The sequence below is a fragment of the Aethina tumida genome, chromosome 1 (genome assembly GCF_024364675.1).
Source record: "Aethina tumida isolate Nest 87 chromosome 1, icAetTumi1.1, whole genome shotgun sequence".
In the NCBI taxonomy this organism is placed as follows: Eukaryota; Metazoa; Arthropoda; class Insecta; order Coleoptera; family Nitidulidae; genus Aethina; species Aethina tumida.
This window is the reverse complement of record NC_065435.1, coordinates 71,614,056-71,633,473: the sequence shown is the minus strand read 5'-3', so window position 1 is coordinate 71,633,473 and position 19,418 is coordinate 71,614,056. Positions and strand designations below refer to the sequence as shown.

The following is a 19,418-nucleotide window of genomic DNA, read 5'->3' as shown; positions in this document are numbered from 1 at the left end:
CTGGTGGAAGTGCTTTGCTTTGGTCAGGCATTATGGCAGGTGATCGTGCAAAGTTAATGCACATTGACGAGACTATGTCGAGTCAAAGGTACATCAGAGAGAGGTTTTGGAAACTTATGTGAGGTTATTGTGAGGAGCAGTTGGTGAAAATTTTGTATTTATGGACGATAATATCCATCCTCATAGAACCTAATCGGGTCGATGACTACTAAGAAGGAGAGAGAATTCCTCGCCTGATATGAATTCAATTAAACACGCCAGGGACATGCTTTCAAGAGCTATTCACTCTCGAAGAAAGCTTCCCCGAACCCTCCAGGAGTTAGTGGTTGCTGCAAAAGAAGAATGGGATAATCCCCCCAGGATGCAATTGATCGCCTTGTTAACATCATCAGAGCGCGAATATAGTCTTGTATAGTAACCCGACGTAGAAATACACTGTTATACATTGTTTTCAATAAAATATAAAATTTTGATTTGTAATTTTTTTACAAGAAAAACATCTTCTAAATTACTAAATTTCCTTGTAGAATAAATAAAGAGAAGAGAAGTAGAATAAATAAAGTATGTTCCATAATTTAATAATAAAGAAGATTTTAGGTGATGATTAATTTTTAAAATTATGTGCATATATAAAATAAAATTTAAAATTCATATATAATATGAATGTTAAAGTTATATAAAATTGCTCCTCTTTCCCTGAATTTTTATGTCATAATTGTTCCCCCCTTTCCTTGTATTTCTAAGTCATGATTCCGCAGTAAAATGAAGCGATATACTGGTGTTGTCATTTAACATTTTTTATTTTATTTGTTGGATAGAAATATACTTTTGTCAACATCTAAAAAAAGTATTTACAACTGTAACAGTTTAAACAAGGTTGACATTATTAAGTCATTTTTAATTCACTTTTAAGTTCTTCGGTATATTAATTAATACTTACGAAAGCTGGTTTCTTGTTCATGATCTTGAAAAATCCATATAATTCGTATATAAGACGACGAATTAATATGAATCTATCATTCATAAAAACCACCAACAACCAACAACACTATGGTAGCTAAGGTAAAAGATTTAAATACTTAGTTTTATTATTTTATTAATTATTATTTATTCATTTAACAGATTATTGTTTTGTGTGCAACATTGGCTTACGCCAAAGCTGGTTTTTTGGGTGCTCCAACTCTCTCCACTTACTCAACTGGTTCAATCATCTCTGACTACACCGCTGCACCAGCTCTCTCGTACGCTGCCCCAGCCATCTCCACATACGCTGCCCCAGCCGTTAAAGTAGCCGCCCCAGCTATCTCTTACTCCGGTCCAGCTATTTCTACCTACGCCGCCGCCCCAGCCATCTCCACATACGCTGCTGCTCCAGCTGTGACCAAAATTTCTTCCGTAGCCACCTCTTCCGTCCACCCAGCCCCAGCTATCTCCAGCTACGGTGCGGTTCCAGCTCTCTCTTACTCGGCTCCAGCCATCTCCTCCTACGCCGCTCCCCCGGTTTTGTCTTATGCTGCCCCAGCTGTCTCGTATTCCGCCCCAGCCATTTCCACTTATGCTGCTGCCCCAGCTCTGAAAGTAGCTGCCCCAGCTTTGTCTTACTCAGCACCAGCTGTCTCTACCTATGCTGCTGCTCCAGCTCTCTCCACCTACGCTGCCCCAGCACTGAAAGTAGCCTCTCCAGTAGCTTCCCTCGGATACGCTGCCAACTACGGATGGTAAATCCTGTACTAGTTGAAATGTTATTGTAAATATTATTATTTATTATGATAATAAATTTTTTACGATTAAGTTATTTAATTTCATTAAATGTATACAATGTGGCCTATTTGAAAGCGCCCCAAAATTTGCATTTTTTAAATTATAAAATATGAAAATATGTACTTATAGAAAAAATCTCATGTTTTGTGGCCTAAAACGAAAACTTACGGAGTAAATATTAGTCAAGAAAATTGAAGAAATTATACTAGCAATTTTTTTATAGAAAATCTAACTATGTTGCACTATTGTGTTAAGATCGCCTGAGATGAATATACACCAAATTCCATAAAAAATTGATACATTTAATATTCAAATTTTTCTCATAGGATCGTGGTTATCTTTCTCAGTTGTTCTGGAGTAATTTCCACACATGATTATAATTAATTCTACCACAAATAAATTTGCTGTAATAAATTTGTTACTATGATTTCTTCAATTTTTCATGGCGAAAAATTGCCTTATAGGTTTTGGTTTTGGGCAAAAAAAATTGGAAGAAAAATTCAAATTTAATGAAGATGTCTCCCGTTGAAAAGGGCAACACCGTATAATAAAAATTACTTACACATAATTATCCTGGATTATAATCATATTAGAGTGTATTATAAACTTACAAGGTTTAAAATAGGTTAGTGTATAATTAATTTATTATTTGTTTATAAATATCTGATATAATTGATAGAGTAAAATAATTTTCATTAAGGACTTAAGAATTTTTTATATAATTATGATGTTATGTTTCAAAGGAACTTGAAAAGTTCCCATTTTTTAACTAATTATGGATATTACTTATTAGAATTTACTAAAAGGTTTTATAATATCTGACCAGTTCAAGGACTAAAATGAAATCAATTAATCAATTTTTTTAAATAATATATAAAGAATGTGAAACATTTCTTAAGATTGAAATAATAAAATGGATGAAAATAAGTGAAAAATGTTTAATCATTGATAGTAAAAAATATGAAGCGGTATATCCACACCATCATCAATATTACTTTATATATCATTTAACCTTTATTTTTGTGTTTATGGTACTACTCCAGCTGTTTTTTATTCTCCAGCCTTTAGAGGAGCTACCCCAGCAATGTCTTACTCGGTCCCAGCTTCCTCCACCTATGCCGTCCCAGCATTGAAAGTAGGTTCCCCAATATCAATCAATCATGTTATAGTTGTAATATTACTGTAAATTTTATTATTTATTGCTATAATATATTTTTTCCGATTAATTACTATACCTATGCTGGTACAACTATTTTATATTACTTACACATAATTAACCTGATAATAATTATATTATATTGTATTCTAAAATTTATAAACTTAAGAAGTTTAAAATTATTTGTTTATAAATATCTAATATAATTTATAATGTCTAAAATGATTTTCACTAAGAAATTTTTAAATAATTATGATTAAAGATATTTAAAAAGAAACAAAAAAAATCTCATTCTTTAACAGAATTTGCTAAAAAAATATGTACTTTTTTCAGATAAGACTCGATTCAGCGATAGCCGCCGAATTCGTGTTTGGCTCGAAACAACAAGAACTGCACAATTATGTCATGGTCATCTAAGACTTCCTTTTGCTGGTGGCAGTGCTATATTTTGAGCAGGCATTATGGTAGGTGGTCCTACTGAGTGACACATTGACGAGACTATGACAAGTCAAAGGTACTTCAGATAGAGGTTTTGGAAACTTATGTGATACCATTGCGAGGAACAGGTGGTGAAAATTTTGTATTTATGGACGATAATACCCCTTCCCATAGAACTCAAGCGGGTCGATGATTACTAAGAAGAAGAGGGAATTCCTCGCCTGATATGAATTCATTTGAATATGCCAGGGACATGCTCTCAAGAGCTACTCACTCTCGAAGAAATTCTCCCAGAACCCTCCAGGAGCTAGTGGTTGCTACAAAAGGAAAATGGGATAATCCCCCCAGGATGCAACTGATCGCCTTGTTAACATCATCATAGTCTTGTATAGTAACCCGATGTAGAAATACAGGGTATCGAATGGTTATACATTGTATAAAATTTTGATTTTTATTTTTTTACTTTAAAATAACTGCATTTGTTATTTTACAAGGAAAACATCTTGTAACAGAGCTAGAAAACCCTTATTTAATGGCTTCGTGGGAGAATTTTTAGACGACCACTTTGTTTTGGTTCTCACGAATTTTTTCAGATTTTTTATAGGTTTTCTTAAAACTAATCTTGCATATGTTAATCGTAAAATAGTCATAAAATCGCACAAAATTTATTTTAAAATATACTTATTTTAATCTATATGTTACTTGATTTTTAACATACGTGGTTTCTTTCGAACCCTCATCAAGTGCCAAGGTGTTGTCGTTCGTAATTTAAATGGCTGAATTTCTACATGTTTTTATGTAGAACTATTTAATAAAATATTCTTAAATTAACTTAATTAATTAAAAGATATAATAAATTACCCCTACGTGAAATATTGAGCATTGTAAGTAACTCTGTAGTTAATGAATTGATTTTTGCATTACTGAAATTATTTGTAAGTGTAATGGTTTTTCCTTATGCAAACAATATCAGAATTGTAATTGTATTGAAATAATGTATTGTATTTTATTTTGAATTGCAATATGGTTTTTTAGACCAAGTACTAGTATTATTACATATTTAGATTAGGGTTTCTTATATAAAAAACTCTTAAATTAGTTTGGCAACAATGTTGAGAAAAGGAACATTTGTTTAGTTCATCTGATTGGTTGAAGTAGGATCGTTGTTGGAGACATTCTGTTTCTTAAGGGTCTTAAGTCATCACCCACTTCACACCCTTCCTAGAAACTCTGGAATTAATTTATTTCGCTAGATTTTACCAGAATTTTTCTAGTATCAGCATCGAATTTCTTTTAGATTTTTACTTACTGCTTGTCGAATCAATTGTTATCATATTCGTTAAGTCTTTCAGACTTTGGTTTTACCGATTTAACATCTATTTAATCGAATTATCATCGGTAACCCGTTAAAATCTTCTAAATAAATAAATTTCTTTGTAGAATTAACTTGTAAATAAAGTACGTATGTTTCATAATTTAATAATGAAGAAGATTTTAGGTAATGAGTAACTTTTGAAATTATGTGCATATATAAATATAAAATTTAACATTCATATATAATATTAATGTTAAAGTTATATAAAATTGTTCCCCCCTTTCCTTGTATTTCTAAGTCATGATTCCGCAGTAAAATGAAGCGATATACTGGTGTTGTCATTTAACATTTTTTTATTTTATTTGTTGGATAAAAATATATTTTTGTCAACATCTAATAAAAGTTTTTTCAAAACTATAACAGTTTAAACAAGATTATTTATATAACACCATTAAGTAATTTTTAATTGACTTTTAAGTTCTTCGGCATACTAATTAAAACTTACGAAAGCTGGTTTGTTGTCCATGATCATGAAAAATCCACATTTTAATTTGCCCTATAATTTTTCTTTAATTCGTATATAAGATGACGAATTAATATGGATATATCATTCGTAAAAATAACCAACAACCAACAACACTATGGTAGCTAAAGTAAAAGATTTAAATACTTAGTTTTATTATTTTATTAATTATTATTTATTCATTTAACAGATTATTGTTTTCTGTGCAACATTGGCTTACGCCAATGCTGGTCTTTTGAGCGCCCCAGCTCTCTCTACCTATTCCGCTGATCCCGTCATATCTGCTTACTCTGCCGCTCCAGCTCTCTCGTACGCTGCCCCAGCCATCTCCACATACGGTGCTCCAGCCGTTAAAGTAACCGCCCCAGCTATCTCTTACTCCGGTTCAGCTATTTCTACCTACGCCGCCGCCCCAGCCATCTCCACATACGCTGCTGCTCCAGCAGTGACTAAAATTTCTTCCGTAGCCACCTCTTCCGTCCACCCAGCCCCAGCGTTGAGAGTTGCTGCCCCAGCTATCTCCAGCTACGCTGCGGCTCCAGCTCTCTCTTACTCCGCTCCAGCCATTTCCTCCTACGCCGCTGCCCCAGCTTTGTCTTATGCTGCCCCAGCTGTCTCGTATTCCGCCCCAGCCATTTCCACTTATGCTGCTGCCCCAGCTCTGAAAGTAGCTATCCCAGCTTTGTCTTACTCCGCACCAGCTATCTCTACCTATGCTGCTGCCCCAGCTCTCTCCACCTACGCTGCCCCAGCACTGAAAGTAGCCTCTCCAGTAGCTTCCCTCGGATACGCTGCCAACTACGGATGGTAAATCCTGTACTAGTTGTAATGTTATTGTAAATATTATTTATTATGATAATAAATTTTTTACGATTAAGTTTTTTCGTTTCATTAAATATATACAGTGTGGCATTTGAAAGCACCCCATAAAATTTGTATTTTTTGTCCGATTTTGACAAACGTTTTTTAAATTATAAAGCATGAAATAAAGAATGTCATGTTTTTGACCTAAAACGATAACCTACGGGGTAAATGTTAGTCATGAAAATTGATGAAATTATACTAAAAATTTTTTATAGAAAATCTAACTACACTACTGGGTTAAGATCCCCTAAAATGGGTATATAGCAAATTTCATTTCATGTTTTGTGTACAACATTGGCTTACGCCAAAGCTGGTTTTTCGGCTGTTCCAACTCTCTCCACTTACTCAACTGGTTCAATCATCTCTGACTACACCGCTGTATCAGCTCTCTCATATGCAGCCCCATTACAATATTCTTTCAATGTTTCCCGATTTATTTTTACAAAAATATTGTAGTAGTCCTCAGCAGGAGTTAAAAAAATATGGAATATAATTTTTTATTCTGTTTAAAAAATATATAAAATATTGAAAAGTGCTGAAGTATGAATCAAAATAATCAGAATGCTTCACGCTATACTCAAATCATACAGGTTTTTCTTTAAGTATTTGGATGAGTATTATATGCTTAGGTAAAATATCTGCAAAAGAATGGGTAATCTCGATATTTCTTTCAACCAAAGGCAGCAAACGTGGTTACAGCATGATGGTGCACGACATCAGTTTTCGATTAAATTAGAAAGCACTTAGGCCAAACATTTTAACATAAATGGATAAAAAAATGGAGCATCTCTGTAAATAGTCTCGAGACTTAGCAGTTACAAATTAACCAAAACTGATAATAACTCTGAACTAATGTAGAGGTTTAAGAAACAACTGAAATATGATGTGCCTGTTTGGAAATGGATGAGGGCAGTTTGAACATTTTTTATAACTTTAAGTAATTTAAATAATAAATAATTAATAATTGTGTAAAAAAGAATTATTATCTTCTGTATCTCCGAAATTGTTCATTTGTGGGCCCGTGTTAAGAGTTTTCTGCTTATTTTGATCCTTATTATTACTCCTTTAAATATTTTACATTCTTTTTTTAACACTTTGTATATAAACTTTTTTTATAGATTACGTCAGATCAATATTTAGTTTATAAACTAAAAAAATGTCATTCATTATTAAATTATTAATATTGCAGAAAGTATTGTAAAAATAATACAATACAAAGATAATATTTGTTAAAAATTTAATTATAATATTTTAACAAAGAAGTCCAAGCATTAAACTGTTTTTTAATGTTCAATTTTTATCTCATTTATTTCATATTACTTCCTGTCTCCCATTCACATTTAATTCAAATAATTTTTAAATGATGGAATTTAAAATAATATTCCATATAAATTTAATTTGTAGTATATCTTCAAACAATTTTTTTATAAATAATAATTACTTTTTCTTTTATGTAGGAAAAGCAAAATTTACTTATTCTGAATTATAGATATGTCGAAATTACAATATACCTTTATTGTCACTTTACTTTATTGTTTCGGTTAATACAGTTTCGATTTAAAACAAGATCTTTTACATAACTCATTAAGCAATTTTTAATTTACTTTTAAGTTCTTCGGCACTTACTTATGAAATCTGGTTTCTTGTCCATGATCTTGACAAATCCACATTTCAACCTGCCCCCAAAATTTTACGACTCATAGTATATAAGAACACGGATTAATAATATACTTATCATTCACAAGAACCACCAACAACCAACAACATTATGGCAGCTAAGGTAAAATAGTTCACTTAATACTTTGTTTATTTATTAATGAGTATCTATGAAATTAACAATACAAATTAATTTTAATAGATCATCATTTTGTGCGCCGCTCTGGCTTACGTCAACGCCGGTCTTTTGAGCGCTCCAGCTCTCTCCTACGGAGCCCCAGCTATTTCCACCTATGCCGCCCCCGCCATTAAAGTAGCCGCTCCAGCTCTTTCATACTCCACTCCAGCAATCTCCACTTACGCCGCCACCCCAGCTGTAACCAAGATCTCTTCCGTTGCCACTTCTTCTGTCCATCCAGCTCCTGCATTGAACATTGGTGCTCCAGCTATTTCCACCTATGCTGCCCCGGCTGTTTCTTACTCCGCTCCAGCCATCTCTACTTACGCTGCTGCACCAGCTCTCAAAGTAGCCGCTCCAGCTTTGTCTTATTCTGCTCCAGCCATATCTACCTATGCTGCTGCACCAGCTCTGTCTTACTCCGCACCAGCCATCTCTACCTACGCCGCCGCTCCGGCTCTTTCATACTCAGCCCCAGCTATCTCTACCTACGCTGCTGCTCCAGCTCTCTCTACCTACGCTGCTGCTCCAGCTCTCTCCACCTATGCTGCTGCTCCAGCTCTCTCCACCTATGCTGCTGCCCCAGCTCTCTCCACCTATGCTGCTGCTCCAGCGCTCTCCACCTATGCTGCTCCAGCATTGAAAGTAACATCTCCAGTTGCTTCTCTTGGATACGCCGCCAACTACGGATGGTAAATCCTCTGATTGTTATAATTTTGTTGTAAATATTATTATTTATTAATAAATTTTGACGACTATTTTTTTATTGAATACTCTTATTGTACCTACATTGATAAAAAACAATACATAAATATAATTGTTTATTAGTGGGAAAAATATTGAAGGGTCAAAAGTAGAGCAACTTACCACATACCAGCATACCTTTTCTTCATTGATTTTGGTAGCTTTTCAATATAATCGTTCGAAATTTCTTTCGAGTGATTTTGAACTTCTTCGTAGAGTTCTTTCGTATTTAACAGTCTTTTTGCAGGAATTTTCCGATCAATTTCTTCTCAAAGGTTTTCCATTGGATTGAGGTCTGGGTTTTGTGCTGGCCAAGGCATGAGACGTACTCTTTGAAAAGCGATGTTACCTTAGTCAAATGAAAGCATATGATTCTAGAGAATGTCACGATGAACAAAACGATCCATTATCCCGTATAACTTAACCAGTGGACCCATGCCAAACCCAAAAAAACATACCAAATCATAACGTCTCCTCCACCATGCTTCACAGTAGGTTTAGTGTACCTGGGATTATACTTTTCGTTAATGTGTCCTCTCACCTATGAAATACCATCAGATTTGAATAATTGGAGCTGACTTTCATTGGCAAACAAAATTGTTTTCTGTTACCCATCTGTCTAGTTCACATATTCTCTTGCAAATAGTAGTTTCGCTGCTCTATAGTTTGCGGAAATGAAGAGCTTCTTTGTTGGTTTTCTACCATTGAGACCAGCTCATTTTAGTCTTCGTTTTATGGTACTCACCAACATACTGAGTTCGTTTATTTTTTAATTAATTTAATTTAAGTGTCGCGAACCACATGTTTCTGTTTTCCTGTCCACAGCTCTGTTACTCTTGCGTTTTCTACCTCTTTTGGGAACTTCTTCCAGTGTTGGAATTGGAAATCGTCCTTGAAATGATCGATTTGTTTAAATTTAAATCTACTGCAATTTTACTCTGTTTTTCACCATTTCGGAACTTTTCGTTAAATGGACACTTCTAGGCATAGCAACCAATTGTGTTGAATATAGGGTTTTGTTACTTTACTTATGAACTCCGTAAATAAAGGTATCCGTATATAAAATGAGGTACTAAATGACACTTATTAATTATAAAATTAATTTAAATTAAAAAGAAACAAATCGACAAATTTTTTTTTCTTAAATGTCTCTTACAGTTTTTTGATATATTCATATTTTCAAAAGTTATTTAACATTAAAGGATTGGATTGATTTACATTTTTCTCATTTTTTGACGGAACCAACTTTATAGGAAAATTTTATATTACATTTTTTGTAGAGAATTCAATTTCCTATAATTTATCTCCGAAAAAGTTTTTGATATTTTTTACAGATCATAAGTTACCTGCTGCTAAAAATTTTATTAAATAAATGTTATTTTACTGCTTAAAATTAAGATTTATATAAATTTCACAATACGAGAATTTAATTTAGCCTTCACATCAAAAATTTAAACGATTTTCAATATGTATAAAAAATATTGTATGAAATCAATTATTTTATGACTGTCGTTGTTACTTTTACTATTAAAATTACTCGGTAAATTGCTTTTATCGACAGATGATCTATCAATTTAATTAATTTAATTATCAATAAAAAAAATAAAATTATTTATTGTTTTTACACTAAACAAATTAACATTAAAAAAATAACACATAATTAAAATCATTTTACATGCTTGAATGATACTTAATAGTTAATATCTTATAAAGTATTATTTTGATCGGTTCACAGCATCTATAAAATTAATAACGCGTATGCTAATGAATATGGGGAAAAGCTAATGATGATATTCAAGCAAGTAGATCAGAAATTAAATACTAAATCGTTAGTTCCGTCCATTACATTAATCAAAATTAATCGCTTTAAATATCATAATTAAGTAAATTGAACATTGTAAAATTAAAAAAAAAGAATATTTTTATCAGTCTTTGAGCTCAAACCGCTAAAACTTTGCCACAATGCGTTACGCAAGTGTTTTGCATTTTCTAAACCAGTTCAAAAAGATTATTTTGATATTAAACCTGATTCAGGTTTTACGCTCGTTCAAATCGCTTGAATACCAAACCGTATTAATTTTCTTCGATTCCATTACGATTTTTTCGCGATAGGAAGTTGCGCAACGATATGATTAATTAATTATACCTACAGTTATTTGATTTGCATTAACATCAACGTTGGTTTTAAATGCAGATGATTTCGGAATTTATTGGCTTATTTATAACCAGGAAGATTATTGCATGCATGCGTATTATACAATATTTATTTATTTTTGTTATTACATCCGGGGAGTAATTTTGTAAAACTTAGAAATCGTAACATTCAGTAATTAATCAATGCGCGTTAAAAGTATTACTTTTCTACAAGCATTCAACTAATCAACAGGCGAGTTTCGTGTGTGTGAGTGTGTTCTATTGCTCTGTTAAAAAATCTAAGGACAGTCATTTTAAATTAAACGGCGACGAAAGTCACAAAATAATCGAGATGAAGGTATGTTCAATTCGTCTTGCTCAATTTACAATTTAAATAATTGCGATAATGTTGTGTTTATCAGATGATACGAAAACATACGACGATTACAGTTATTAATGTCCATGTGGTTTTGTATGGCTGTTTAAAGAATTTTATTAAGGTTATAATTGGCCCCCCTCCGGGAATTCTGGAAATTTAATGACAAAATGATGATTTATATTAACGGATTTCAATCAAACCTCGAAGAGTTTAAATATTTGTGAGTACACATTAAACTAATTTCTTTTATACAATGACGTAAATTTGCCGAGTAATTTTCCAAAAAAACTCTAGAGGTATTTATATTTTTTACCATGCATATTGCATTTTTCAGTAGCGATATAATTTTGTGATGATAAAAATGCCACTAATTTTTAACGTCCATTTAAGAAGAACCCGTAAATTTTTATCACATTTTTTTATAAGTTAATTTTAATGATAAAACTCAAAAAGATACACAACAAAAGATTAAGTGTAAGCTATAAAAAATATTTTCTAGTTTACATTTGTTACAGCCAAAAAAGTGTTTTCATTAAATTTAAAATACTTTAAAATTGATACATATGAAATACAGTAAAAGCTCCTTATTCGCGCTTCCTACACTCGCGGTTTCACTATTCGTGAATTAAAAAAATGTGACCCAATTTCTGTATTGGCGACTAAAGATTTCTTTATTCGCGGATCTAAATCTAAATATCGATCTAATCTAAATATCGATACAATATCCTTTGTAAATGCGCCGTCAAATGGACTAATAAAAAAGTAAAATAGACTATATTACAACTATGCCAAAAGTATGTTATTAAATAATATCGATGCTGCATTTTTTCGGCCTTTGACATAAACCGCCTTCGCCGCTTTCGGTTGTTTATGAGAATTCACACAAACAGTTCCATCCTTTGGTAAGAGCCGCATTGCATATGCATTTATAGTTTCATTTTTCCATTCGTTATCAGTCAGTCTGATTTGAAAGAGCTTCTAAAGGTAAAGTTGCAGAATCAGTTACTCTAAGGAATATTTTTAGCGCATGCGTCAACTTGATTTGAAATCGTCTGTTTCGGAGATTTTAGACAGCATAGTTGCCAGATTTCATTTTTAACGAAATATGTAGAGAAATGATTTTTAGAAAAATATATATGTAATTTATTGTTTTTCATGTATGACTTATATTATTTATGTGGTTGAATTCGAAAAGAGATAAAATTCGGCAAATCACTTTATTAATTAGTATATTCATTTTTTACTTACTCTATATTTCTTTGGTAGTTTTAACTATCTAATTAAAAGTTCTTTATTAAATAATTAGGTAAATTTACAAAGGTAAATTAGGTAAATTTACAACATTAATATAAAATTATGGATATTGCTCCCTAATACAATTTAAAATGCCCATAAACATATTATGATTTTTAAATTTATTTCTCCATATGAATTCGTGGAAGTACGATGGAAACAGATCTTCCGAGGAACAGTCATGGTCTATGTAACTCGAAAAAAATTGTTCAATGCAAATATAGTATAAATTTATTAATAAATTGGAATAAATTAAAAAATAATAAAAATTAAAAACATTTTTAATTAAATACAATACAATTATCTATATAGTAAAATATATTAATTAATTAATGACCCATATCAATAAATTAAGATTGTACAAAACAAATAATAAATGCAGCACACAAATAATCTATAAAGTAAGATAACTCAAAATATGACTGCTAACAAATTAAAAATAATCTTACTAAAGGAATAAAAGTATAATATTTTAAAAATGAGAAAGATCTATAAAGTAAAATATATTAAATGAGCATACCAATAAATTAAGAAAGTAATTAGCAGAAGAATAGGAATAATATATTGTTTTTAAAAACGCCATGAGAATATAATCTGTAAAGTATAATATGTTAATAATGAGCAATAATCATCAAGTTAGAAGAAATAATATACTTACCAAAAAAATAAAAAGTATAATACATACACAACAACTCAACAATAATTCAACCATAAAAAATGATTCGAATATTTTGACCGTTGCAAACCGACAACACTGCACTTCAAAATGTTCAAGAAGCGCGAAATCAGCGCCTCACGACGCATGCGCTAGATAATGTTCCTTAGAGTAACGGATTCTGCAACTTTACCCTTCTAAAAACTGCCAAGCAAGAAAAAATTACAAAATTCTTTAAGCCATTGCCTAAGCCTGAAGATAATAATTAATCAGTATGGTTAAAAACCTCAATTAAATTGATTTTTTTATATATTTCTTCTTTATTTTGTCACCTAGGAACGTATCCCCTATAATCATATATAAATTCCATTTCATATTCACGGTTTCTGAATTCGCGGCATATTTACGGAACATATACCCCGCGAATAAAAAGCTTTTACTGTATCATAAAAAATATTCTTATTAATAAGCTGTGGCAAAATTAAGTAAGTAAACCATGAAATAAAAATTAAAAATATCTATAAAAATGGGCTTATAGTCAATTAATTTATTAGTGTCAAGGCTCCAATTTAATCTGATGGATACAAATAATATAGTACTTGTTTATAATAGGGGTAACTTCATTATAGTATTTCAAGATTGTATTTAGCAGAGGAAATCATATTTTATTTATTTTATACAAAAACAGTAAAACAGTAATAAAAGTATGTATTTTTTTCTGACTGTAACCAATTGTTCATTGAAACCATAAACACATAATCACAGATAATTAATCACAAATAGCTGACGTAAAGTATTAATTTCGAACAGAAACCGTACCAACTCATGAATTATTGCATTAACAACTCGAAATTGTTGGATAATTGCTGATGATGTCCGTATCACTGTTACAAGATCTTCACGGACGGTCGACCAAGGAAGCTATTGAAACCATCTGAACCCGATCGATGTGCCCGATATGCATATTTTACAGTAAAAATGCCACTATTTAAAAAAAACAACAACAGTAACGTTATTTAAGAGCATTCGCGATCGGCCTATCTAACCAATGCAAAAAAACCATCAACGAATCGCAAAAGTATGAATAAACAAACGGTGGTCACGGTGAAAGAGCAAATGGATCATATTATCCAATTGTTACAGGCATTTCTGGTGCTCGCACTTGCGATAGTCTCCGAAGGCGTAATCATCGATGCCAGATACAGTAAATTCTCCACGTACAAACACGGTTTACCGAAAGTTTTAAGGGAGGCGCTCAGCGACCGGACCTACTCGTACATCGACGTGAAACGTTACTTCGATCCTAATATCTTTACTCAGAAGCCACAGAAGGCGAAGATCATCGAGAGAAAAGTCACCGAGATAGAATTCACTCCCGGCTTCATACCCTCAAAGAGCCATCGCGGTTATCTGATACCGAACTACGAAACACCCAACATTCCGGCATATGTAAGTCCTGCAGTCAGGGTTGCCGCTTCCTATGCGAGAGTTGGTGCTGCACCAATTCCACTGTCCGGCTACCATGTAGAATACCCCGAAGGGGAAGTAACGTTCTACAAGGAATGAGTATAATATATGCCTATATCTTGTAGGCTTTGTTGGTGAATAAATTTGTTAAAACCAATTTGTTTGCGTTTTATTTAATGTTAGTCTTTTAGTACAAAATTAGTTGTGGTTGTGGATTTTACATACCATCCGTAGATATGCTAGAGATAATCTAATTCAATCGCTTCAGAAGAATAAAATAATATTAGGATCTTGAATAAGTCTCGCTGTTTCTTCAAAAATGGCTTAGCAGTACTCCTTGCATGGAATTTGAGGTGGTAACGCACCTGCAAGGAAATATTGTATATGACCTTAAATTTCAGTGTATGCTAGTATTTTTTTTGGTTCTAAATATGTCGACTTTTGTGTAAAGTGTATTTGCGGGGAATTTTTTGGCACTATTTTATTCAAGAGAAATCTGCAACTGAAGCACACAGTTGCGGTGAGACTGCTCTGTAGATGTAGAGTAGATGAGTTGACAGATTCAAAAGATTTAAAAGTGTTACGAATGATTCTGAAGAAAGGACATTCGGTGACGTAAGATTTGAAGCTGAGAGACGTTGGACGGTGTTCTCTCACTAGTGCTTCAACGCCGAAAAGAAAGGGTTTTTCGCACCGTATCGTATCTGGTGATGAAAAGTGGATACACTACGATAATCTAGAGCGTAGAAAATCGTGGTGTAAGCCCGGATATGCATCAACATCGTCCGCAAAACAAAATATTCACGGTTCGAACTTCTTCTCTGTATTTGGTAGGATCTGCAGGGTGTAATTTATTACGAGCTGCTCAAACTAAATGAGATATCGCTATCGACTTCAATTGATGAGATTGAGTCAAGGTTTAAAAGAAAAACAGCCACTATACGAACAGACAAGACTTTAACAAGACAACCCTCTGCCTCATGTTGCAAAACCAGTGAAAACTTACTTGGAAACGCTTCTATGGGAAGTTCTACCCCGCCATCCATTCCGGTCAATGACGTGCTTCCTTACGAAGATACTAAAGAATGGATAGCCTCGAAAGACTTATGTTTTTTCTAATGAGGATTTTATATGCTGCTTATATGCAGAAAGATGGGAGAAAGTAGTGGTTAGTGATGGCCAATACTTTGAGTAAAATATTTTTATTCCTTATATTTTAAATAAAACTTTTATTTTGTAAAAAAACAGCTAGAACTTATTCAATGTCCTAATATAATTGTAATGTAAAGTGGAACGAGGTGGAGACCTTTTAGTAAGCAAAATTGTTATAAAAAATCATTGAAATAATTAAAATTTGTTAGTTGGTTACGTATTTGTTTCTAAAAATTGTGGAGTAGGTTACGTGAACTGATTCAAATAATTAAATTTGTCGTAATGTTCGCGATTGTAATCTAAACTATTTCGCATAATTATAAGATCAATTTAACTTACCCTTGAAAACGATCTCTTTTAATTGCACATCTAAAGCAACAATTTCATCTGAAATATGCTGCTCCTTTTCATGATAATAAAGCAAACATGAGCATTAATGACTATCATTATAACATTATTTATTATTTATGTTCTATGGAAATATGTTAATAGTTAATGGATTTATAAAATTGTTAATTACTGTAATTAATGTTATATTTATGCCAACAGTCATCTAATACTAGACAATTTCATATAATTATCATTTCTTGAGTTTCAATAGTTGCTCATATGAAAAGTGAATTTACTAACCATTGTGTTATTTTTTAAATATTGTTTTAAGTTCTCTTGTTTCATAAAGATGTGTTATTATTCGCACCTTTCAAGTATACGTTGAAGCTTATTTTAATAACTTATAACTCTTCAATGTTTATTAATCCTTATTTCGCTTTTTGACAGTTATTGTTTCTTCTATTTTCCCTTGGTTCGTATGCTTGTCGAAAATGCCACTTATCATTTTGTATCATATAATATACATTTATCTTTGTTCTTCTATAACAAACAAGACATAAAATCGTTCGATGCATAAACCAAGAGCCGTCAACATGTGTCCACTAGCAGTAAATCCATTCATCATTTTCAGATAAGTCGTGCAGCAGCCGGGCGGGGATCTGCGACATCCCAGATAACAATCGGCATGTATGCCCGCGTCTGGGGAAAAATGTCCGGCCCTGAAATGGCGAGAGCATTGTGCACAATTGCGAATGTCCCTCGTTACTTAGAAACGCTTCTTAGGGTAGATTGGGACCACACTGGCTTAATTAATTCAATTGTTGGCTGCGGCAGACCTCCTATGGGCACCGTGTGCATGGCGGTTCGATTTTTATGCGCCTCGGTCCCGCGATTTATGTCGCTAATAATTTTCTACGGCCTTCGGTAGCCTTTTTGCAAATGAGAATGGATGCGTTTCTGTTCTGGGGTGGACGTAGAAAAATCCGGTGCGGACGATGTGCTAATAAAAACTGGTTCAGTTGTGTTTTTTTTTTTTCAAAAAAAAAAAAAACAGTGCTATAGTCTCCTGCTTCTACTCATTGACTTTTTTAAGCTTTTGTCTGTTCGCATTTGCAGACAATAAGGAAAAGGTAAGGTTTTTAACTTTATGGGCAACACATTCACACCTTCTCTATTGACCTTCCTTTTCTTTGATGATCACTAAAACATCAAACGCGACGGTAAATAACTATTATCACCACTTCAGCCTTCTAAATAATCACCTGCAAAACAATAAACCTCGCAGAACGATAATTACAAACACTGGTATCGCTGATGGGACTGAAGACATAGAAATAATGCTAATTGATATTATTTAATGTCCAATTTTAAATAATGACTGTTCACATATTTTTTACAATTAAGTCGGTGGAAATGATCAGAGATGTTTATTTTTTTGTGCGCGGTACTGGTCTTGTTGGCAGGAGGCCGAAGGCAACAATATTTAATGATTGCGATTTATAAAGGTCTGATATTAAAAGTTCGAAATAGACCTTAATAAACATGACTTCAATTTTACAACTTAATCCATGTAATATACAAATATTTATTTTGCATAACAAATAATTCAGTACACTCATACTGAAATTATTATGAATTAATTTTTATTGTGATTATAAGGAAAGAGGTCATAAGTAAAATAAAGTATATAAAACTTTAAATTATTGAAAGATAAATCTTAAAGCGGCTTATTCGGTCCCCAGGGTCTCAACTTTATAAATGGATAGCACTAGATTCTTAAGTACATAATTCTTCCTTATAATAAATATTAATTAACTAAAAGGTAAACATTAAAAAAACGTTTGTTTTTTGTGATCTATGATGAACCAAAGGATAATACTCCATCATTTCCTAATCTTTCTAACGAAATATTATTCATCTCAATTAATTCTCGCATGAGTAAATTGACACACCGAAAAATACAAATTTGTTCTTCTACAGTGTTATTACAAATGTTACAACTATAGTTTACTGCAAGATTCGTCCATTTAATCACAATGAACACTAGAACATCTAGATTAAATTGTGTCGAAATTTCCTCAGTGTTTTGTCTTCATGTTTTGCGAGGATCTTTAAGGAAAACCCTTTTATAATTTTTTCTATCTTGGGAGTCCTGGCTTGCGTCGATTTTGAACACCACCTTGAGTGCGAAATTTACGAAAAAACACTTTGAAAAATATGTAACGTTTCACAAAGTTAAATTTACGTTGAAACCTACTTGAAATGTTAAAAATTTAAAACAAATAAACAACAAATAAAATAATATTTCATATTCGAATAACGTATCCGATAAAAATACGAACCTTAAAAAATATAAGAATAAATTTCAGATATTAAAATTTGTAAACCAGTAAAATTAATTTAATAAAAAAAATTTATCTTTCATTTTGAACATTTTCTTTATTTTTTGGCATGAGATAAACAACAACAATTTCTTTTCAAAAATTTAATTATATTTATTTTATAATTTAATAAGTTGTACATTTTGGAAATCAAGTAAATAAATAATTAATGTTTTGGTTTTGGTTCCCATATTCTTAGTCGAAATTTCATTCCTCTTGATAACTGAGTTTTAAACTCTAATTTTATAAATTTCTGCCCAACACCTCCATCAATTCGTAATACTTCCCCACCAGTGTTATCTCTCCAAAGATTTTCAGCATCTACACATTTTACATATTCTACCGCTTCATAACGTATCTAAAAATATTTAAATGTTGTATAAGTTAATTTGATTAATGAAATAGATTTTTACCGTCTCGTAACGCCTAAAACTTCCTGAGCCCGCACTGATTTCTGTATCAACAACCAAGTATGAATTAGTATCATCACAAGTGCCACCATCACGATAATTATACTGCCAGCAGTTACTTGGAACCGTAAAGACTGTTATAATTGAAAAAAATACTAAAAAATACATATTACAGGGAATATAGGGCACAGACATTCAAATATTCAGTGTCCTTTTATCATTGAGTACTTATTAAAATAAATGACTAATGATTATTCTGAGGCAATGTCATAATGTATGTTCCTTGTTATTACGAAATATATACACGCATATATTAAGTTACATAGAAATGTGAAATGATTATAACATATTTCTTTAATATATATATTTATATATATATTTAATTTATCTAACTTAATATATTTAATGTAAATATTAGATATGAAATTTTCACAACAATAAATTGGCCTGTAAAATATATACAAAATACTCAAAACTATCGCAACTTGCTTTCGTTTAAACAACATTTATTTATCAATTATCAATTATTGGCGAGTCAAGCTATAATTAATGTACATGTATACAATGTGTGTAGGTATTTATA

General features: G+C 32.1%; 3 protein-coding genes and 1 long non-coding RNA gene across 4 annotated transcripts; 3 read left to right on the top strand and 1 right to left on the bottom strand.

Moving 5' to 3' along the window:
* Window positions 1–1,010: 1,010 nt before the first annotated feature.
* On the top strand, window positions 1,011–1,818 carry LOC109598061 (cuticle protein 16.5-like). The gene is made up of 2 exons (XM_049968687.1): window positions 1,011–1,062; window positions 1,123–1,818. The coding sequence occupies exons 1-2, from the start codon at window positions 1,051–1,053 to the stop codon at window positions 1,720–1,722; spliced, it is 612 nt and encodes a 203-aa protein (XP_049824644.1). The 5' UTR covers window positions 1,011–1,050; the 3' UTR covers window positions 1,723–1,818.
* A 3,493-nt stretch (window positions 1,819–5,311) lies between these two features.
* On the top strand, window positions 5,312–6,073 carry LOC109598022 (cuticle protein 16.5-like). Its single transcript, XM_020013831.2, has 2 exons — window positions 5,312–5,323; window positions 5,384–6,073. Exons 1-2 carry the CDS (start codon window positions 5,312–5,314, stop codon window positions 6,002–6,004), a joined length of 633 nt encoding a protein of 210 aa, XP_019869390.1. The 3' UTR covers window positions 6,005–6,073.
* A 1,723-nt stretch (window positions 6,074–7,796) lies between these two features.
* Window positions 7,797–8,637, top strand: LOC109598060 (cuticle protein 16.5-like). Its single transcript, XM_020013869.1, has 2 exons — window positions 7,797–7,837; window positions 7,916–8,637. The coding sequence occupies exons 1-2, from the start codon at window positions 7,826–7,828 to the stop codon at window positions 8,585–8,587; spliced, it is 684 nt and encodes a 227-aa protein (XP_019869428.1). The 5' UTR covers window positions 7,797–7,825; the 3' UTR covers window positions 8,588–8,637.
* A 9,907-nt stretch (window positions 8,638–18,544) lies between these two features.
* LOC126266560 (uncharacterized) lies at window positions 18,545–19,036 on the bottom strand. The gene is made up of 2 exons (XR_007548874.1): window positions 18,839–19,036; window positions 18,545–18,783 (listed from the first exon to the last, which is right to left on the bottom strand). It is a non-coding gene; the product is annotated as an uncharacterized LOC126266560 (long non-coding RNA).
* Between the last annotated feature and the right edge of the window lie 382 nt (window positions 19,037–19,418).